Source organism: Psittacula echo (assembly GCF_963264785.1).
Source record: "Psittacula echo genome assembly, chromosome: Z".
NCBI lineage: Eukaryota > Metazoa > Chordata > Aves > Psittaciformes > Psittacidae > Psittacula > Psittacula echo.
This window is the reverse complement of record NC_137742.1, coordinates 44,761,184-44,779,251: the sequence shown is the minus strand read 5'-3', so window position 1 is coordinate 44,779,251 and position 18,068 is coordinate 44,761,184. Positions and strand designations below refer to the sequence as shown.

The following is an 18,068-nucleotide window of genomic DNA, read 5'->3' as shown; positions in this document are numbered from 1 at the left end:
TGGAACAGGCTGCCCAGAAATGTGGTGGAATCGTCATCCCTGGAAATGTTCGAAAACCGTGTAGATGAGGCCCTCAGTGACATGGTTTAGTGATGGACTTGGCAGCGCTGGAGTAACGGTTGGTCTTGATGATCTTAAAGGTCTTTCCAATCTAGTTGATTCTGTGGTCTGGATTCTGTGACCCTGGTCATAATCCCTTCATGTTTTCTTGCAGAAACCCTGAAGTCCAGTCACCTATGCCTGCAGAATGGTATTGGCATGGAGCATTAACTACCAGAATTACTAATTCACCTTTCAGTCCCCTGCAGGTCACTCCCTAACTTGTGTCAGTAAATTATTGTTGGCTTTGAGAGGCTGAGCATCTTGGTGTTCTTCTAATGCATGTAAATCAATACTCAGGAAGGCTGTGTCCTTACAAGTCTCTAGTTGAACAGGCACTCGCAGTAACACCTAATAGACATGCCTGAATGAAACGGTGCCAGTTCATTTCTTTAGCCATTGTTTTGAGCAAAAGACAATCACTTTGTGCTAGTGCTTACCATTTTGCACAGGAGCTTTGTGGTCAGAGTATTTATCCAAGAAGTAGAAGTCTGGGTTCCATGTTACTCTGTTACATTTCAGCACATGCCAAAACTGACATGAAGGGCAAATATAGGGGGGATATCCTCTGCCCTTTTGCATGAGCTTTGCCAGTGACTGGCTACCTTTCACAGGGCTGAAAATATTGATCAGTGGAGAAGGTGAGTCAGTGGCTCAGTGACAAAGAATTCACATAAGAGGATGGGAAATGCATGTCACATAATGCTTGTCTTTGCTTTTATGGAGAGAAAGGAAAAGGTGAAAGTAATACGAAACTTCTTATAGTCCATTTAGTTTATCTTAGTGTTGGTAGCATTACTATAGCAGTGCAGCTTTCTGATTTGAAGCTTTACCTGTCTGGAGAAGTTTTCTATGAAGATGCTCCCTGTTTGCCCTGTGAGGGTGGAAGTACAGGTGGAATAATGTTTCACAGACAGTGCGAAAAGACAAAGGGAGATTGCACAGAATCCAGCATATATCAGCTTGAAGCTTAACTGCCTAATGCTCTCTGGTCACCTCTGTTCCCTTCCAACTTGAGGTTTGGTTGGTTGGGGTTTTGGGTTTTTTGGTTTTTTGCTTGTTTTGGGGTTGGGTTTTTTTTATTATTTTTTGGTGGTGGTCTTTTAAATGCAGAAGAACTGATACTAATTACCCTCTGCTCTGCTACCAGTGGCAAGTGGCATTAAATGTGTTTAAAAGTATGTGTAAATTGAGACTTCTGCACGTTCTGCTGTTACCTTTCTACCAGTCCTTTACTCAAAATAAGCATAATATTAAAAGTTTTAACATAGTTTGAAAGTGGCTTTTTTGCATCACCTGGAAGAATGTTGAATAGAGATTTTGTTTGTTTGTTGAGGTTTATGCATACTTTGTCTTTTGGGTTTTTTTGTTTGTTTGTTGAGATTTATGCATACTTTAGTATGCATAGGTGTTCCATCACAATTCTCTGGATTGCTGATATGTGCATTTCTGTCTCTTCTTCTTCTCCCTTCTTCTCCCTGTTTTTTTCCCCCAGAGGTTCTTCTGCTTTCTTACCTACCTGTCTTTTCCTCTTGACCTGCAGCATTTGCGCATTTGTGCTTACTGAAATACTTTGTGGTAAATTTGGAGTAAAATAAGTTAAGACCTTGAAGTTCAAGGTAGTTCAGCTCTGTAGCTGGCTCCACTTGTACAGCAGTTCAGCACAGTATAGTATGTAGACACGACTGACACTGGCAGACTTTTCATCATCTGCCTGATAGTGGGTCAACACTGCAAGCAAAACAGCACTTGACTACTTGAATTCAAGAATCTAATATTTTTCCCCAAGTAAGACCTGCAACCTGGTTCAAATAATCCAGACTTTATAATTCGTGAAATTTTCTGCATTGTGGTGGACACAGCTATTCTCTAATAATTGTTGGTTGATATTCAAGGATCACCTGCTACAAGCTCAGGGGTGTTGTGTCTCAACTAGAAGGAAGTGCAGCAAGAGGGCCAGGAGACCTCCTTGGATGGATAAGGAGCTGCTGAGGAAACTTTGAAGTGAAAAAAGAGTCTTATAGAAGGTGGAAGCAGGGACAGGTGGCCTGGGAAGAATACAGGGATGCTGTCTGGGAAGCTGGGAACCAGGTTGGGAAAGCTAAGGCCCAGTTAGAATTAAACTTGGCTAGGGATGTGAAAGATAACAGGAATGGATTCTATAGGTATGTTGGGAATAAAAGACAGACTAGGGACAACATGGGCCCTCTCTGGAAGCTGTAAGGAGAGCTGGCTACCCTGGATTTGGAGAAGGCTGAGGTTCTTAATGACTTCTTTGCCTCAGTATTCACTGGCAAATGCTCTGACCACACCACCCAGGTCTTGGAAGGCGAACACAGGGACTGTGAGAATGAAGACCTTAGGCCCACTGTAGGAGAGGATCTGGTTAGAGACCATCTTAAAAACCTGAACATGCACAAGTCCATGGGACCTGATGAAATCCATCTGCAGGTCCTGAAGGAGCTCGCGATTGAAGTTGCTAAGCCACTGTCCATCATATTTGAAAAATCATGGCAGTCAGGTGAAGTTCCTGATGACTGGAAAAAGGGAAATATAACCCCCATTTTCAAGAAGGGGAAATGGATGACCCAGGGAATACAGACCAGTCAGTCTCACCTCTGTGCCTGGCAAATTCTTGGAGCAGATTCTCCTGGAAGACATGCTAAGGCACATGAAAAACAAGAAGGTGCTTGGTGACAGCCAGCATGGCTTCACTAAGGGGAAATCCTGCCTGACCAATTTGGTGGCCTTCTATGATGGGGCTATGGAACTGATGGACAGGGGTAGAGCAGTTGACGTCATCTACCTGCACTTGTGGAAAGCATTCAACACTGTCCTGCATGACATCCTTGTCTCTAAATTGGAGAGACATCAATTTGATGGGTGGACCACTCCGTGGATAAAGAACTGGCTGGATGGCCACACGCAAAGAGTTGTGGTCAATGGCTCAATGTCCAGCTGGAGACTCGTTACCGACGAGTGGTGTCCCTCAGGGATCGGTGTTGGGACCGGTCTTGTTCAACACCTTTGTCAGTCATATGGACAGTGGGATTGAGTGTGCCCTCAGCAAGTTTGCTGATGACACCAAGCTGTGTGGTTCGGTTGATATGCTGGAGGAAAGGAATGCCATCCAGAGGGACCTTGACACGCTTATGAGGTGGGCTGATGCCAACCTTATGAGGTTTAACCATGCCAAGTGCAAGGTCCTACACTTGGGTCGAAGCAATCCCAGGCACAGCTACAGGGTGGGCAGAGAACAGATTCAGAGCAGCCCTGCAGAGAAGGACTTGGGGGTGTTGGTCGATGAGAAGATGAACATGAGCCAGCGTCAGTGTGCGCTTGCAGCCCAGAAAGCCAACCGTATCCTGGGCTGCATCAAAAGGAGCGTGACCAGCAGGTCAAAGGAGGTGATCCTGCCCCTCTACTCTGCTCTCGTGAGACCTCACTTGGAGTATTGTGTGCAGTTCTGGTGTCCTCAACATAAGAAGGACATGGAACTGTTGGAACAAGTCCAGAGGAGGGCCACGAGGATGATCAGGGGACTGGAGCAGCTATTGTATGAAGCTAGGCTGAGAAAGTTGGGGCTGTTGAGGCTGGAGAAGAGAAGGCTGCGTGGAGACCTCATAGCAGCCTTCCAGTATCTGAAGGGGGCCTACAAGGATGCTGGGGATGGACTATTCATCAGGGACTGTAGTGACAGGACAAGGGGTAATGGGTTCAAACTTAAACAGGGGAAGTTTAGATTGGATCTAAGGAAGAAATTCTTTACTGAGAGGGTGGTGAGGCACTGGAATGGGTTGCCCAGGGAGGTTGTGAATGCTCCATCCCTGGCAGTGTTCAAGGCCAGGTTGGATGAGGCCTTGGGTGGCATGGTTTAGTGTGGGGTGTCCCTGCCCATGGCAGGGGGGTTGGAACTGGATGATCTTAAGGTCCTTTCCAACCCTAACTATTTTATGATTCTATGATTCTGTTTGTTGTCGTTAAAGGAAATCAAGATAGTTTACACTTGAAGAGTACTTGAACAAATCTAGGGCACCTGTTAACTTGACTCAAGCTGTAAAATCTTGTGGAAAGCTGAACATTTGCTTGTTTTGGTTGCTGGGAAAACATCCTGCTTTCAGGTAAGTCTGGAAATAAGCTTCCTTCATACTTCATCTGCTTTAAGATTTTAGCAATTGCAGAGTGAAATTTACCAGTAATAAAAGCCTGATTATTTTATGTGTTGAACAACAAGGATTTTGGAGAGGACTTTACAAATTTCTCTTGGGGGAGGCTATGTTTGTGTGTGTGCTTGGCTGAGTTTCTTGCCTGCTTTCCCCAAAAGAACAAGTGCTTTGTCTTCTTCGTTCTCACCCGCATTTTTGAATATCCTTTTTCCCTTTACTGTCTTCTAACCAGTAAATTCTGACCACTGTGTTCTTTAAGGACATGATGGTTTTTTTCACAGTGGGCACATTTGTCACTCATACTAGATCTCAAATGGAAGTAGAGAGGTTCAGTTAATGGTACTGTAGACTTCAACCTTAATTGCTTTGAGCCACCATTTGAGGAAGCAGTGTACCCTGAGGACACTGTGTCCTTAAAAGGATAGGAAAGTCGAGCCCTTCGCACGATATGGTTTCTGTCCAAGAAATGTATTCAGGTCTTGCTTAAATAAGAGCACCAAGCACTCCATGTTTCTCTCTGTGGCTTTAATTCTGGTTATCCCATAGATACATGAAATGGCAGTCAGAAATAAGTGGGTTGTGGCATCTCACAACATTGTCAAGTAAGTTTAAAGAAGGGTATTTACTGGCTTCAGCAAAAACTTTGTTCAGGGAAATTTGTGCAATGAAATTCTGTCATGGGCATAAAAATATTGTCTATTAAGTAACTTAGATAAATTTTTTTTTCTATTATAATCAGACTCACTTGGTGGGACTCAGTTATAACGCAGAATCATACTCTGTACTTCTGTTGCAATAGTTTATTTTAAAAGCTGGATCAAATAGATTTAAGAGACAAGAGCTTGTGATAGTTTGGGAGAAGCACAATCAATGTGAATTAACTTGCTAAACGTTTCTAGTGTAAAGACATCCAATATGGTGGTAGCATTTAATCATTAAAGAACAAAAGATACTGTTAATTTGTAGCTGTTTAATATCTTCCAGGTTAACAGAGATGGTGATTTGAAGAATCAGGCTTCCGATATGAACAAAGTAAGAACATCTGAAAAAAGGTAAATTTAAAACTGTAGTGATTGTAGAAGTGATTATAGAAGTGAATATAGAAATGAATATAGAAGTTATAACTTCTCAACATCAAGTTATTTGAGATTTATGAAAAGGCAATTTTTATCTTAATAATAAGATAAATAATACGTTATGGTTCCTTAGTAAGGATGTGTAAATTGATGTACTGAAAAACTGAGGGAGTCAGTATTGGTTAACATAAATTATATACATTTAGTATCTAACTTTCTAAATTTAAAATTTTCAGTTAGTGTTAGACACATTCTAATATAAAGTCTACATTAAATTTCATTGAAACAATTATCAGGTAATTTATTTTATGCAAATATGGGCAAAACATAAAAAAAATCCTACTGAAGGAATCAAAGGCAAGTTTATAACAAGCCATGAATTTGTCATATAGTTCTCCAGTAATTCTGCAATCCAACACACAGCTAGGGTAAACAAGAGTGAGATTACAGAATATTTCAAGAGTTGAAAAGTTGTGTGTTATTTTCATGATAACTTGTTCTAGCAAATATGTGGAAAAAGTTGAAGAGATTTTCTGTGGAAAACACCATGTCTATAAGCATCAGGAAACTATTGACAGACTTTCAGTCCTGTTCTTCTCTTAAACTAGCAAAGGTTAAACCATCTATCATATTAAAAAAAAAAAATCTGAAGGCAGCAAAATAGGGAATTTTGGCTTCAGTCTTAGTTCTTTGAAGTACTGTTTGTTTTCTAAATGAGTGGATGAATTTGCATGTAGGACATGCCCTACCATGGATTAATTTTATATCTTGGAATGAATTTCAAACTTTAATTTTAATGCTTGCATGTAGAGTTTTGTTTGCTTTTGCTGACTTAGAGTGGAATGGCTTGGTATCAGAGTCTGTGTTCCTGTTTGTGTGAGAGATGGATCAAAAGAAATATAAAGAAATTATTACATTTTCTACTTAGGGTATATTAGTTCGTTAGGCGTTCCAATAAGCAAAGTCAAACTCTTAATCAGCAATGGGTATTCTTGGAAATACTGCCAGTTATAATACATAAAGTCTACAAAGAATATTAGATTTTTGTGGAGTGGCAACTTAAGTGTCTTGTATTCTTCTTTAGTTATTGAGTTGAAATTAAAGTTTCCATCCCTGCAATTCAGTTGTTCCCTAAGTTGTGAATAAATTATGGTGAATTCATTGTGCAGAGATAGCTGTGAACTAATCAGAGGTACCAGCTCTCTAAAGAGTATTTGGTAACTGTGGAGGTGGTTGAGAGGAAAAAAAAAAAAAAAGAAATGGATTGCATTGGAATAAAATGAAAACAAACTCATGAGAAGCCTGCCTACTTTAAAATAGTTTTTTTTTAATGTGCTGAAACACACTGTGGGAGAAGAACATACTGCCTGATATGTCAGTGTGCTGGCTGACTGCAGACAGAAGTTGCAGAGGAAGGAGGGCACAGCTGGGAAACTGAAAGTTTCTGATGACTTCTTTAATTTTACTGTTATCTTTTGGAAGGCTTCTTGAAAAATAAATAGCTTAAAACCATTCTAAGATAACAGAATTTTTATAAGCTGCTGTGACAGCCAGTAGAGTTATCTTTCTCATTGTGAGGAGACGCTTAGAAAAGTGTAGCATTTGCATAACAAAGGTAGTGTACAGTGAGTAATGAAGGCTTGTGAATCTAGCACTTCTGCATAAACAGAGTAAAAATGCTTGAAACTTTTTTATAGTTGGTGAGACTGGAAGAAATGTCTCTGCAGTGAGGGAATTTTCTTTGAGAAGATGTCTTCTTTTTGAGGGAGTTCTCTCAAACACGAACCCCTGATGTCCTGTGTTCCTCAATGTCTGAGCATTTGCTTCCTCTATATCTACTCATAGCTTTCCTAGCCTAAAAGGAAATACACAAAGCTCTTTGATTAGCTAGAGTCATGCTGTATGCTTTGGCAACAGTTGGGATGATGGCAAGGTTGTTCATTTCTTTCTTTCTGCAAGTAAGGTAAAGGTGTGAAGGGTGTTTTTAACTGTGGCATTTGAACGTGGGATGAAGAAACTGTTTTGCTGCCTGTTGAGGCATGCAATGTACAGGATCAAATAAGTGTGGTAAACTTCTTGGGATGCTTACAGAAAGTCTAAATTCATCCCAGAACAATAATTGTCCATTGTCTTCAGAACTCATGAGGTTTGGGTTAAGTAGTGAAAGACATAAATGGCAAACCTAGTGGCTGTGTTTGTAGGAGTCGGGAAGGAGAAACTGAGTAGCAGTAGGTCAGCCATCTTCCCTTCTTTGTACAGAAAGATCCTGGAAGAACTATTCAAATGCGTGAGGCTTCAAACAGCCAAAGGTAGTTTGAGTTGTTCTTGAAAATACATCTGTTTTTTCATGTGTGAGGGAGTGACAGGTCCCACGAGTGGGAAAGTGACATTAAAATGCCACATATGTGCTTGAAGCTTGTTGTGGTTTAAGCCCCGGCTGTAAATTAGAACCACGCAGTCTACTTCCCCCCCCCACTCCCCAGAGGGATGGGGAGGAGAATCGAAAGAATGTAACTCCCACGGGTTGAGATAAAAACAGTCCAGTAACTAAGGTATAACACAAATCACTACTGCTACCACCAATAATGATAAGGGAAATAACAAGGGAAGAGAATACGATACCGCTCGCCAGAAAAGAGCCCGACCGAAAAGAGGACGTGCCCTTCCGGGTAGCTCCCAGTTACATCCCCGGGCATGACGTGCTGTGGTATGGAATACCTCTTTGGCTAGTTTGGGTCAGGCGTCCTGTCCCTGCTTCGTCCCGGCCCCTCTTCCTCCCTGGCAGAGCATGAGACTCACAAAGTCCTTGGTCAGTCTAAACATCGCTGTTATCAGCTGTTCCCAGGCCAAAAGTCAGAAACACAGTGCTGCAACAGCTACTAAGGAGAAAAACTGACTGCTGCTGCTGAACCCAGGACAGTATCCACCCCTTATTCCATACCATTCACGTCATGCTCAGATCCCACATTTTCCATATACCCTCACTCTCATTTCAGTGCACTGTTATCTTAGTGCACGGACCAATTCCTATAAAGCTACTGAGTCCATTCGGTTCATGATGTTGGGCTCCATCTCTTGTAACAGTCTTTCAGGGCAGGAGAAGCTGTGTGCAGTGTTGGATTGTTGTCTGCTGATGCTGATCGTTCCTTTACTGTAGAACTCGTCCGGTTCTATCAAAGTTCATTCTGTGTTGGGATGATGGTCGGAGGGAAGTCAGGGCCAGTCGCTGGTGCCCTGCAGACTTCTAGTTGATGGCTATAGCAGGCAACAGCGTACAATTGAGTTCATTGTCTGTTTTCCCCTAAAATCAAATCCCCTTGAGGTACGCATCGGACTTCCCCATCTTCCTGCATTACCCACCAAGTATATCCAGGTCCCTGAGCAAAAGCAATCCCACGAGTGGGTTTGCCTTTACCTGAAGCAGGAATAACCCAGACTGTCTTCTCCAGCAAATTCTTCATGTGCACCACAGGAACTTTGTCCCCCTCTACAATATGTAAAAGTTCTGACTGGGCTGGGCCAGCCCTGTTGGCAGATCCTCTGGTGTTGACCAACCAGGTGGCCTTTGATAAGTGGGTATCCCAATGCTTGAAAGCTCCCCCACCCATTGCTCTCAGTGTAGTTTTTAACAGCCCATTGTACTGTTCGATTTTCCCAGAGGCTGGTGCATGGTAGGGGATGTGATATATCCACTCAATGCCATGCTCTTTGGCCCAAGTGTCTATAAGGTTATTCTGGAAATGAGTCCCATTATCTGATTCGATTCTCTCTGGGGTGCCATGTCGCCACAAAATCTGTTTCTCAAGGCCCAGGATAGTGTTCCGGGCAGTGGCATGGGACAGAGCGTATGTTTCCAGCCATCCGGTGGTTGCTTCCATCATGGTAAGCACATGGCGCTTGCCTTGGCGGATTGGTGGGAGTGTGATATAATCAATCTGCCAGGCCTCCCCATATTTATACTTCAGCCATCGTCCTCCATACCAAAGAGGCTTTAACCGTTTGGCTTGTTTAATTGCAGCACATGTTTCACACTCGTGAATAACCTGGGCAATAGTGTCCATTGTTAAGTCCACCCCTCGATCACGGGCCCATCTATATGTTGCATCTCTGCCCTGATGACCTGAAGTGTCATCGGCCCACTGGGCCAAAAATAATTCACCTTTATGTTGCCAATCTAAGTCCATCTGAGCCACTTCAATCTTAGCAGCTTTATCCACCTGTTGGTTGTTCTGATGCTCCTCAGTGGCCTGACTCTTGGGTACATGGGCGTCTACATGGCGTACCTTCGCCACCAGGTTCTGCACCCGGGCAGCGATGTCTTGCCACAGTGCAGCAGCCCAGATGGGTTTACCTCTGCGTTGCCAGTTGCTCTGCTTCAATTGCTGCAACCACCCCCACAGGGCATTTGCCACCATCCATGAGTCAGTATAGAGAGAAAGTACTGGCCACTTTTCTGGTTCAGCAATGTTCAGGACCAGCTGGATGGCTTTCACCTCGGCAAACTGACTCGGTTCACCCTCCCCTTCAGCAGTTTCTGCAACTTGTCGTTGAGGACTCCATACGGCTGCCTTCCATCTCCGATGCTTTCCCACAATACGGCAGGACCCATCAGTAAACAAGGCATACTGCTTTTCACTTTCTGACAGTTTACTATATGGTGGGGCCTCTTCAGCACGCATCACCTCCTCCTCTGGTGACATTCCAAAATCTTTGCCCTCTGGCCAGTCCATGATGACTTCTAGAATGCCTGGACGACTGGGGTTTCCTATTCGAGCTCGTTGTGTAATTAGTGCAGCCCATTTACTCCATGTCGCATCGGTTGCATGATGTGTAGAGGAGACCCTGCCTTTGAACATCCAGCCCAGAACGGGCAACCAGGGTGCCAGGAGGAGCTGTGCTTCAGTGCCAATCACCTCCGAAGCAGCTCGAACCCCTTCATAGGCTGCCAGTATCTCTTTCTCAGTTGGGGTATAGCTGGCCTCAGATCCTTTGTATCCCCGACTCCAAAAGCCGAGGGGTCGACCTCGAGTCTCTCCTGGAGCTTTCTGCCAGAGGCTCCAGGTAGGACCATTCTCCCCAGCTGCGGTGTACAGTACATTTTTTACATCTGGCGCAGTCCAGACTGGTCCAAGGGCCACTGCATGAACTATCTCACATTTAATTTGCTCAAAGGCTTGTTGTTGCTCAGGGCCCCATTTAAAATCGTTCTTCTTCCAGGTCACATGATAGAGAGGGCTTACAATCGAGCTGTAATTTGGGATGTGCATTCTCCAGAACCCCACAGCACCCAAGAAAGCTTGTGTTTCTTTCTTATTAGTTGGTGGAGACATTGCTGTTATTTTGTTGATCACATCTGTGGGGATCTGGCAACGTCCATCTTGCCATTTTATTCCCAAAAACTGAATTTCCTGTGCAGGTCCCTTGACCTTACTCCGTTTTATGGCAAAACCAGCTTTCAGCAGGATTTGGATTATTTCCCTCCCTTTCTCAAAGACTTCTTCTGCTGTATCACCCCACACAATAATGTCATCAATGTACTGCAGGTGTTCTGGAGCTTGCCCGTGTTCCAGTGCATTCTGGATCAGTCCATGGCAAATGGTAGGGCTGTGTTTCCACCCCTGGGGCAGTCGGTTCCAAGTGTACTGGACGCCCCTCCAAGTAAAAGCAAACTGTGGCCTGCACTCTGCTGCCAAAGGAATTGAGAAGAATGCATTGGCAATATCAATCGTGGCATACCACTTGGCTGCCTTTGACTCCAGTTAATACTGAAGGTCTAGCATGTCCGGTACAGCAGCACTCAATGGTGGTGTGACTTCATTCAGGCCACGATAGTCTACTGTTAGTCTCCACTCTCCGTTAGACTTTTGCACTGGCCATATGGGGCTATTAAAGGGTGAGCAGGTCCTGCTGATCACTCCCTGACTCTCCAGACTACGGATCAGCTTATGGATGGGAATCAGGGAGTCTCGGTTGGTGCGATACTGCCGCTGGTGCACTGTTGTGGTCGCGATTGGCACTTGTTGTTCTTCGACCTTCAGCAACCCCACAACAGAAGGATCGTCTGAGAGACCAGGCAAGGTGGACAGCTGCTCATTTTCCTCAGTCTCCAAAGCAGCAATACCAAAAGCCCATCGGTACCCTTTTGGGTCTTTGAAGTACCCTCTCCTGAGGTAGTCTATGCCGAGGATGCATGGAGCCTCTGGACCAGTCACAATGGGGTGCTTTTGCCATTTCCTTCCAGTCAGGCTGATCTCAGCCTCCAGTACAGTCAACTCTTGGGATCCTCCTGTCACTCCAGAAATATAGATGGGTTCCACCCCTTGACAGCTTGACGGCATCAAGGTACACTGTGCACCGGTATCTACTAGAGCTTTATACTTCTGTGGGACTGATGTGCCAGGCCATCTGACCCACACAGTCCAGTAAATCCGATTGTCCCCTACCTCCACCTGGCTGGAGGCAGGGTCCCTCTAACAGTCATCACAACGTTGGACACCTAAGTCGTATTGAAAGGGATTATTCTTCGTTATCATAGGAGCTGGAGTAAAATCAGCTCTTCCGCTCCATCTGGGAACCTGCTCACCAGAGACTGAAGCCGCAGCTCTCATGGGATGATTAGTCTTGACCCTTGTTCCTATTTTCAATTCATGCACCCGTTCCTCCAAAGCTGAAGTAGGTTTTCCATCCCACTTCGTCATGTCTTCTCCATGATCCCGCAGGTAAAACCATAGGGTGGCCCGTGGTGTTTGCCTTCTATATCTTCTCTCTCGAACAATAGGACGTCTTTTGTTAACAGCTGAAACATGTGTTGGTACACGTGAGGAGCTGGATAAATCAGATAGATCGTCCCTCAATTGTTTGACATCCTGGGACAGTTTTTCCAGAGCTGAGATGATGGAAGGGGTGAGATTGTCTTCGAACTCTCGGAGTTTATGAATCATTTCATCCACTGTTGGTGTTACTATGTCACCCCAGGTTACTGTTGCCAATGAATGGGCATATGATGACGGTGCATTCCATGTAAGTTTTCGCCACATGGGTGGTGTACATTCGACTTCATCTGGGTCTATGGGTATATCCCTGCTATTCGGTTTGATGTGATAGATCATCTCCACGATGGCTGATTCCCTCAGAGACTGGATGCCTTTGTCTAAAGTAGTCCACTTGGCCGAACGACTCGTAACATCGTCCTTGTATGGAAACCTTTCTTTCACAGCTGCCAAGAGCCGCCTCCAAAGACTGAGGGACCTTTTCTCTCTTGCAATTGCTTTGTCAATTCCCCCTTCTCTAGCAAGTGATCCCAGCTGCTTGGCTTCCGTACCTCCTAGTTCATGACCATCGGCCCCATTGTCCCAGCATCGGAGCAACCAGGTGATGATGTGCTCCCCTGGTTGACGGGTAAAATCTTTTCGCATATTCTGTAGCTCGGTTGAGGTCCGAGGTCGAGAAGTCACCTCTTCTTCTTCTTCGTCATGTGATGATGACTCCTGATCAGATGGTGGCCCGGGTGGTGAATACATTGTTTCTTCATCTTGCTTCACCCTTCTTGCCTCTTTTTTGCTTTTTCTCTTGCGTACAGGGGCAATTGATATTGGTACGAATTGGTCCTCTGGTTTAGCTGCAGTCATCACTGTGGTTTGAGTAGCAACAGTACTTGTCGCTGGCGGTGGTGTAGCTGCTGTGGTTGGGGCTGGGGTAGCTTCGCTGTCTGTTGCAGTTGAAGTTTGAGTAGCGGCTGTACTTGTCGCTGGGCTAGCTGCACTGTCTGTTGCAGTCAAGGTTTGAGTAGTGGCTGTACTTGTCGCTGGGGTAGCTGCACTGTCTGTTGCAGTTGAAGTTTGAGTAGTGGCTGTACTTGTCACTGGGGGTGGTGTAGCTGCTGTGCTTGGAGCTGGAGTAGCTGCGCTGTCTGTTGCTTCGCCCTCAGATCCAGGGACATTTTTTCCCTTTTGAAGGTGCTGGATAGTGTTGAACAAGGCCCGGTAAGCATAGGCCAAGCCCCAGCACATTGACATGATTTGTCCCTCTCTGGTATGACCAGGATGACAACACACCTCATTTAAGTGTTTTACTATTTCTTCTGGATTTTGCAGTTGTTCGGTGGTAAAATTCCAAAACACTGGAGGGGCCCACTGGCCTAGATACTTGCCCATACTATCCCACACACCCTGCCACTCATGGCTATCCAACCTCGGGGAAAATCTCGCAGTCCCCCTATTTTGTCGTCTAACCCCAGACAAGACCCAAACCCGACTCTGCTTAACTCTTGAGATCAGACATAATGGTTGTGGACAAAACACACTCTGTATGCGTGCCAACATGGTGATCCCCATCACAATCAGCAAACAGGTCTCAACAATATTAAAAGGCCACTCAAAAATTTCTAAACTCTCAAACGATGCTGCAAACAGTCTGGGAGGGGCACTGGGAGGGTAAAAGAATGTCTCCTTCATAGGTTGACCACCCAGGAAGGAGAAAAATATGTAGAGTTGCTAAGCATTTGTATTATATACCTCCCAAAGTATAAAGGTGGTGACCACACTGGGAACACAAGCCAGATCAGTTTCATGATCAATCCTTCTATTGTATTACAAGTCATTGCCACAAAATACAACGAGACAACAACCTTAGCCCAAGCCCCACACTTGAAAAACACCAACACAGCAAATACCGGCTCTAAGTAACCTACGGCATATTGAGACTGTGAGATCAAAACCAACAACTTTGAGAGCCAATAAATCAGCATTGTGACGAGTGACTATTAATCCAAAACACTGAATGCTTATCACAAATACGATTAGACACACTCCGATCAGATCTGTTGTTATCTCAACCCTTTGTGCCCCACGTTGGGCGCCAAAAAGAACTGTCGTGGTTTAAGCCCCGGCTGTAAATTAGAACCACGCAGTCTACTTCCCCCCCCACTCCCCAGAGGGATGGGGAGGAGAATCGAAAGAATGTAACTCCCACGGGTTGAGATAAAAACAGTCCAGTAACTAAGGTATAACACAAACCACTACTGCTGCCACCAGTAATAATAATGGTAAGAGAAATAACAAGGGAAGAGAATATGATACCGCTCGCTGGAAAAGAGCCCGACCGAAAAGAGGATGTGCCCTTCCGGGTAGCTCCCAGTTACATCCCTGGGCATGACGTGCTGTGGTATGGAATACCTCTTTGGCTAGTTTGGGTCAGGCGTCCTGTCCCTGCTTCGTCCCGGCCCCTCTTCCTCCCTGGCAGAGCATGAGACTCACAAAGTCCTTGGTCAGTCTAAACATCGCTGTTATCAGCTGTTCCCAGGCCAAAAGTCAGAAACACAGTGCTGCAACAGCTGCTAAGGAAAAAAACTGACTGTTACTGCTGAACCCAGGACAAAGCTTTACTGACATAACCATTGCATCTGACTGCCATCAGGAATTTAAGGAAAGTGCTCCATCCAAGTGCCCTGCCGCACTGACTGCATACCAGAGACAGTTGTGCTGTTATAAGGAAATAGTGCACAATTTGTTTCTGAGTGTGCTCTTTCTTTCACTCTGTGGTTAGTTAATGCCTGAAAATATTTTGAGCTTTGACTAATGGTCTGAAAGGGAAGAAAGAGTTACTATTTAAATTACAGAAAACTTGAACCTGGAAAGATCTGCAAAAATATTGGAAGACCAAGAGGTTTCAAAATACTCTTGTGAAATGCAAAAACTGGTATCTGATGGAAAAATGTACATGGTACTGTGCTTAGAGAGGTATACAACTGGAATGGATAAACGACATTTGTAGTCATGAAAGCCAGAAATAGTAAGATTTAATTTTTCAAATTAAGGGAATAAAAGTGTTAGAATCAAGTTGCCTTTGGTTATTTAATCACCATTTTTGCAGGCAGTTAAGGACCGGTTGGTCATAGGTCTGTCACGAAGAGCATCTGTGATGTTCATCCAACTCTGAAGAGAATAGTTTATATGGCCTTATGAAGGTTCTTCTTTTTCTCCTTAGTCATGATTTTTGTAACTAAAAATTTTAGAGACTCAGTGTAACCCTCGGTGACTAAAGGGTGTTTTTATGGGAATGCTTTAGAATGGGTGAGGTGAAAAATATCTCTTTTAGTAACAAGTTCTTCACATTGTGGGAAAAAAATCCAGTATGAAAGGCTGGACACAGTGTTCAGGGTATTCATGTGAGGTTCTGCAGTGTCAGCAGTGTAGGAGCAGATTTAGCTCTGACAGGACAGTTTTTATTCTGCCATTCTGACTCTTTCCTTGGTTCACCTAGCTGTTGGATAAAAAAATACTGAATTCCATGGTGCTTCTCTGTTTTGGAGAGCTGTTTTCTAGATTTGGATCCTGAATGGTTTGTTGGTCTGAAGTGTGTATTTATATTACAAATATTAAAAAGAATCCCATTGCACTTTGGGCTCCCCTTTTATTCTTAGGTCAAATAGGCTCACACAGCAGTATCATGCACAGGATCAGAGTCAGTCAGGCTGGCTGCTGTAATTCCTGTCCTACAGCTTTTTTGATTTACCATGCATGCATGGAAAACTGTCATATTATAACCACTATGTATATTAGTGTAGAATATTAATAAATAAGAAAAAAATTCTTGTTTCAAGAAGAAAATTCCATTATAGTTAAGAGGAAATAAGGACTTACATTTCATTCACATTTCAGCGAGACTCTGGGCTTGTGTTATTTTCAAGAACACTTTATTGGGTATGCTAAGACATGAAGTTCATTTACTGTATTTCTGATGGAAGACTTCATGCAAAATGAATAACGTAAAACCATTCTAAAGATATCTCTTTAAATGCTGCAATGAGTGCTTGTTGCTCTTGATAGAAACTCTGGCCCCAGGAGGAGATTGTACCTTTAAATCTTAGAGTTTAAATTGTTGTATCCACCATTGCAGAGAATAACTTACCCTTCCTAAACCTTTTAGAGGTTTTAGTAAGCATGGAGAAATTATGTCAGATGCTAACTTTCTGTACATGGTATATTACTTCCATATGCCAGTGTAGCTTGAATTTTGCAGGCTGCGGCAGTCAAAATTGAGGTTAGCTCTGAAATTTTGATGCCTGTAAACAAATTCTGTCTTTACAAAAATTTAGTTGTTCTTAAGGATCATTTTTGCTTTCTTGAGTTGCTTCCAGCTTTGAAATGACATTTATTTCTAGAGCAATGATATACCACAGTGGATGTGGTATATATTGTATATATATATGAAAATATATATATACATGTATATATATGTATACATGTATATATTCACACACACACAAATTGAAGCAGCAGTTCTCTTATACATTGGATTATACGTGGGTTGGCGGAACTCTTACTTGTTTTGATTGTGGAGCTGGTGAAGATAGTATCCTTTGGAAATTAGTCAGTTTGTATACCAGATCAACAGAGCTTGTAGATTTCATTAAAATCTTAGGTTTATTTTGGAGAATTTCAAGTTCAATGGATAAATAAAGAAGTGGAAATAAACAAAACAAAGCTTCTTCAAATAATAATGGCTTTATTATTTATTATTTTGGATTATAAGAAAGTATTGGAGGGATTATACTGCACATATACATGGAAAATAATATTTCAGCAACCAAAACAGATTTATTTTAGATCAAAACCAACTTTTAAATCAAAGTCAAACTGAGAAGGTAATACACTTATTTTACAATATAAACCTTAATTTTATTTAAGATCTATAATTAGTGTAACCATTTCTTATTACTGATGTTAATAGTTTGTAAGTATCATCTGTAATCTGTAATTGTTTTTTGGTTATGCTTCTCATTTAGATGTCAGTGTGGAAAAATGAAAGCAGTGGAAGCAGATTCCTCAACAGCTGTTTTATCAGTTAACTTTCACAGCTGTCCAACCTTCGCCATCACCTGCCTTTTTTTTTTTATTTTAACATTTTTGTCCAAATCTAAACTAATTATTAGTAGAGTTAACTCTTAAGTGTGAAACCTTTTCACAAATATGAAATACAAATCAGGGAGAAATAATGCCTCATTGCTATACACAAAACTGACAGTATTTATAAAGCTGATGTTATACACTTTAGTTTTATTGCAGATAGTCAGAACAGTATATGTGTAAAAATGAATTATTGTAGATTATTGCAGGACACTACTGTTACAAAACTGAAATGTCAAGGTAGTTAATCCTTGGAAATCATGATTTCCTGTAGTTAGTGACAAGGCTGTAATTGACATGTTAAATGTTTGTCTAAAAATTACTTTCACGTAGAAATGTGAATCTCAAAACTATTCTTCATAATTATTGTGATGATCTAAAACTGAAGAACAAATAAAACGTGTCTAGACCATTCATTCTTTGTAATCTACCTATCTATGTGGATGTCTGATTTGAAAGTGTTTCTTTTATTAAAATACATTTTCAAGGGAATATTACGACATTAGGCCAAAATACCCTTATGGTCAAAGTGAATCCAAACTCTGATGATAGCTTTGGACATGTTCCAAAGGTTTTTTTTTTTTCAAAATAGTGTTATTTATCTTCAACTGGTGGGTGTTATTTTGCTTACTTCATGAGTGATAATCTTTTCTTTCACTTCTAAAACACTGGCCTGAAGAAAAACAATCCTAGGCATTGTTTGTATTCAGTTTTCCTTTGAATGGCAAATTTGATACAGTATCCTGGCACTTAAGGTAAACTTTATAAAATACAAGTTACTCTAATTGACATAGGTAATCAACATTTTACCTGTATCTGTT

General features: G+C 42.6%; 1 protein-coding gene across 1 annotated transcript in view; it reads left to right on the top strand.

Moving 5' to 3' along the window:
- AGTPBP1 (ATP/GTP binding carboxypeptidase 1) overlaps positions 1-18,068 on the top strand; it is a gene marked incomplete at its 5' end in the record, with an annotated part of 70,905 nt that overhangs the window by 8,829 nt on the left and 44,008 nt on the right. The window contains one exon of the mRNA XM_080638310.1: positions 5,250-5,317. Within this exon, the coding sequence (XP_080494436.1) occupies positions 5,250-5,317 (68 nt within the window). The remainder of the gene's footprint in view (positions 1-5,249; positions 5,318-18,068) is intronic.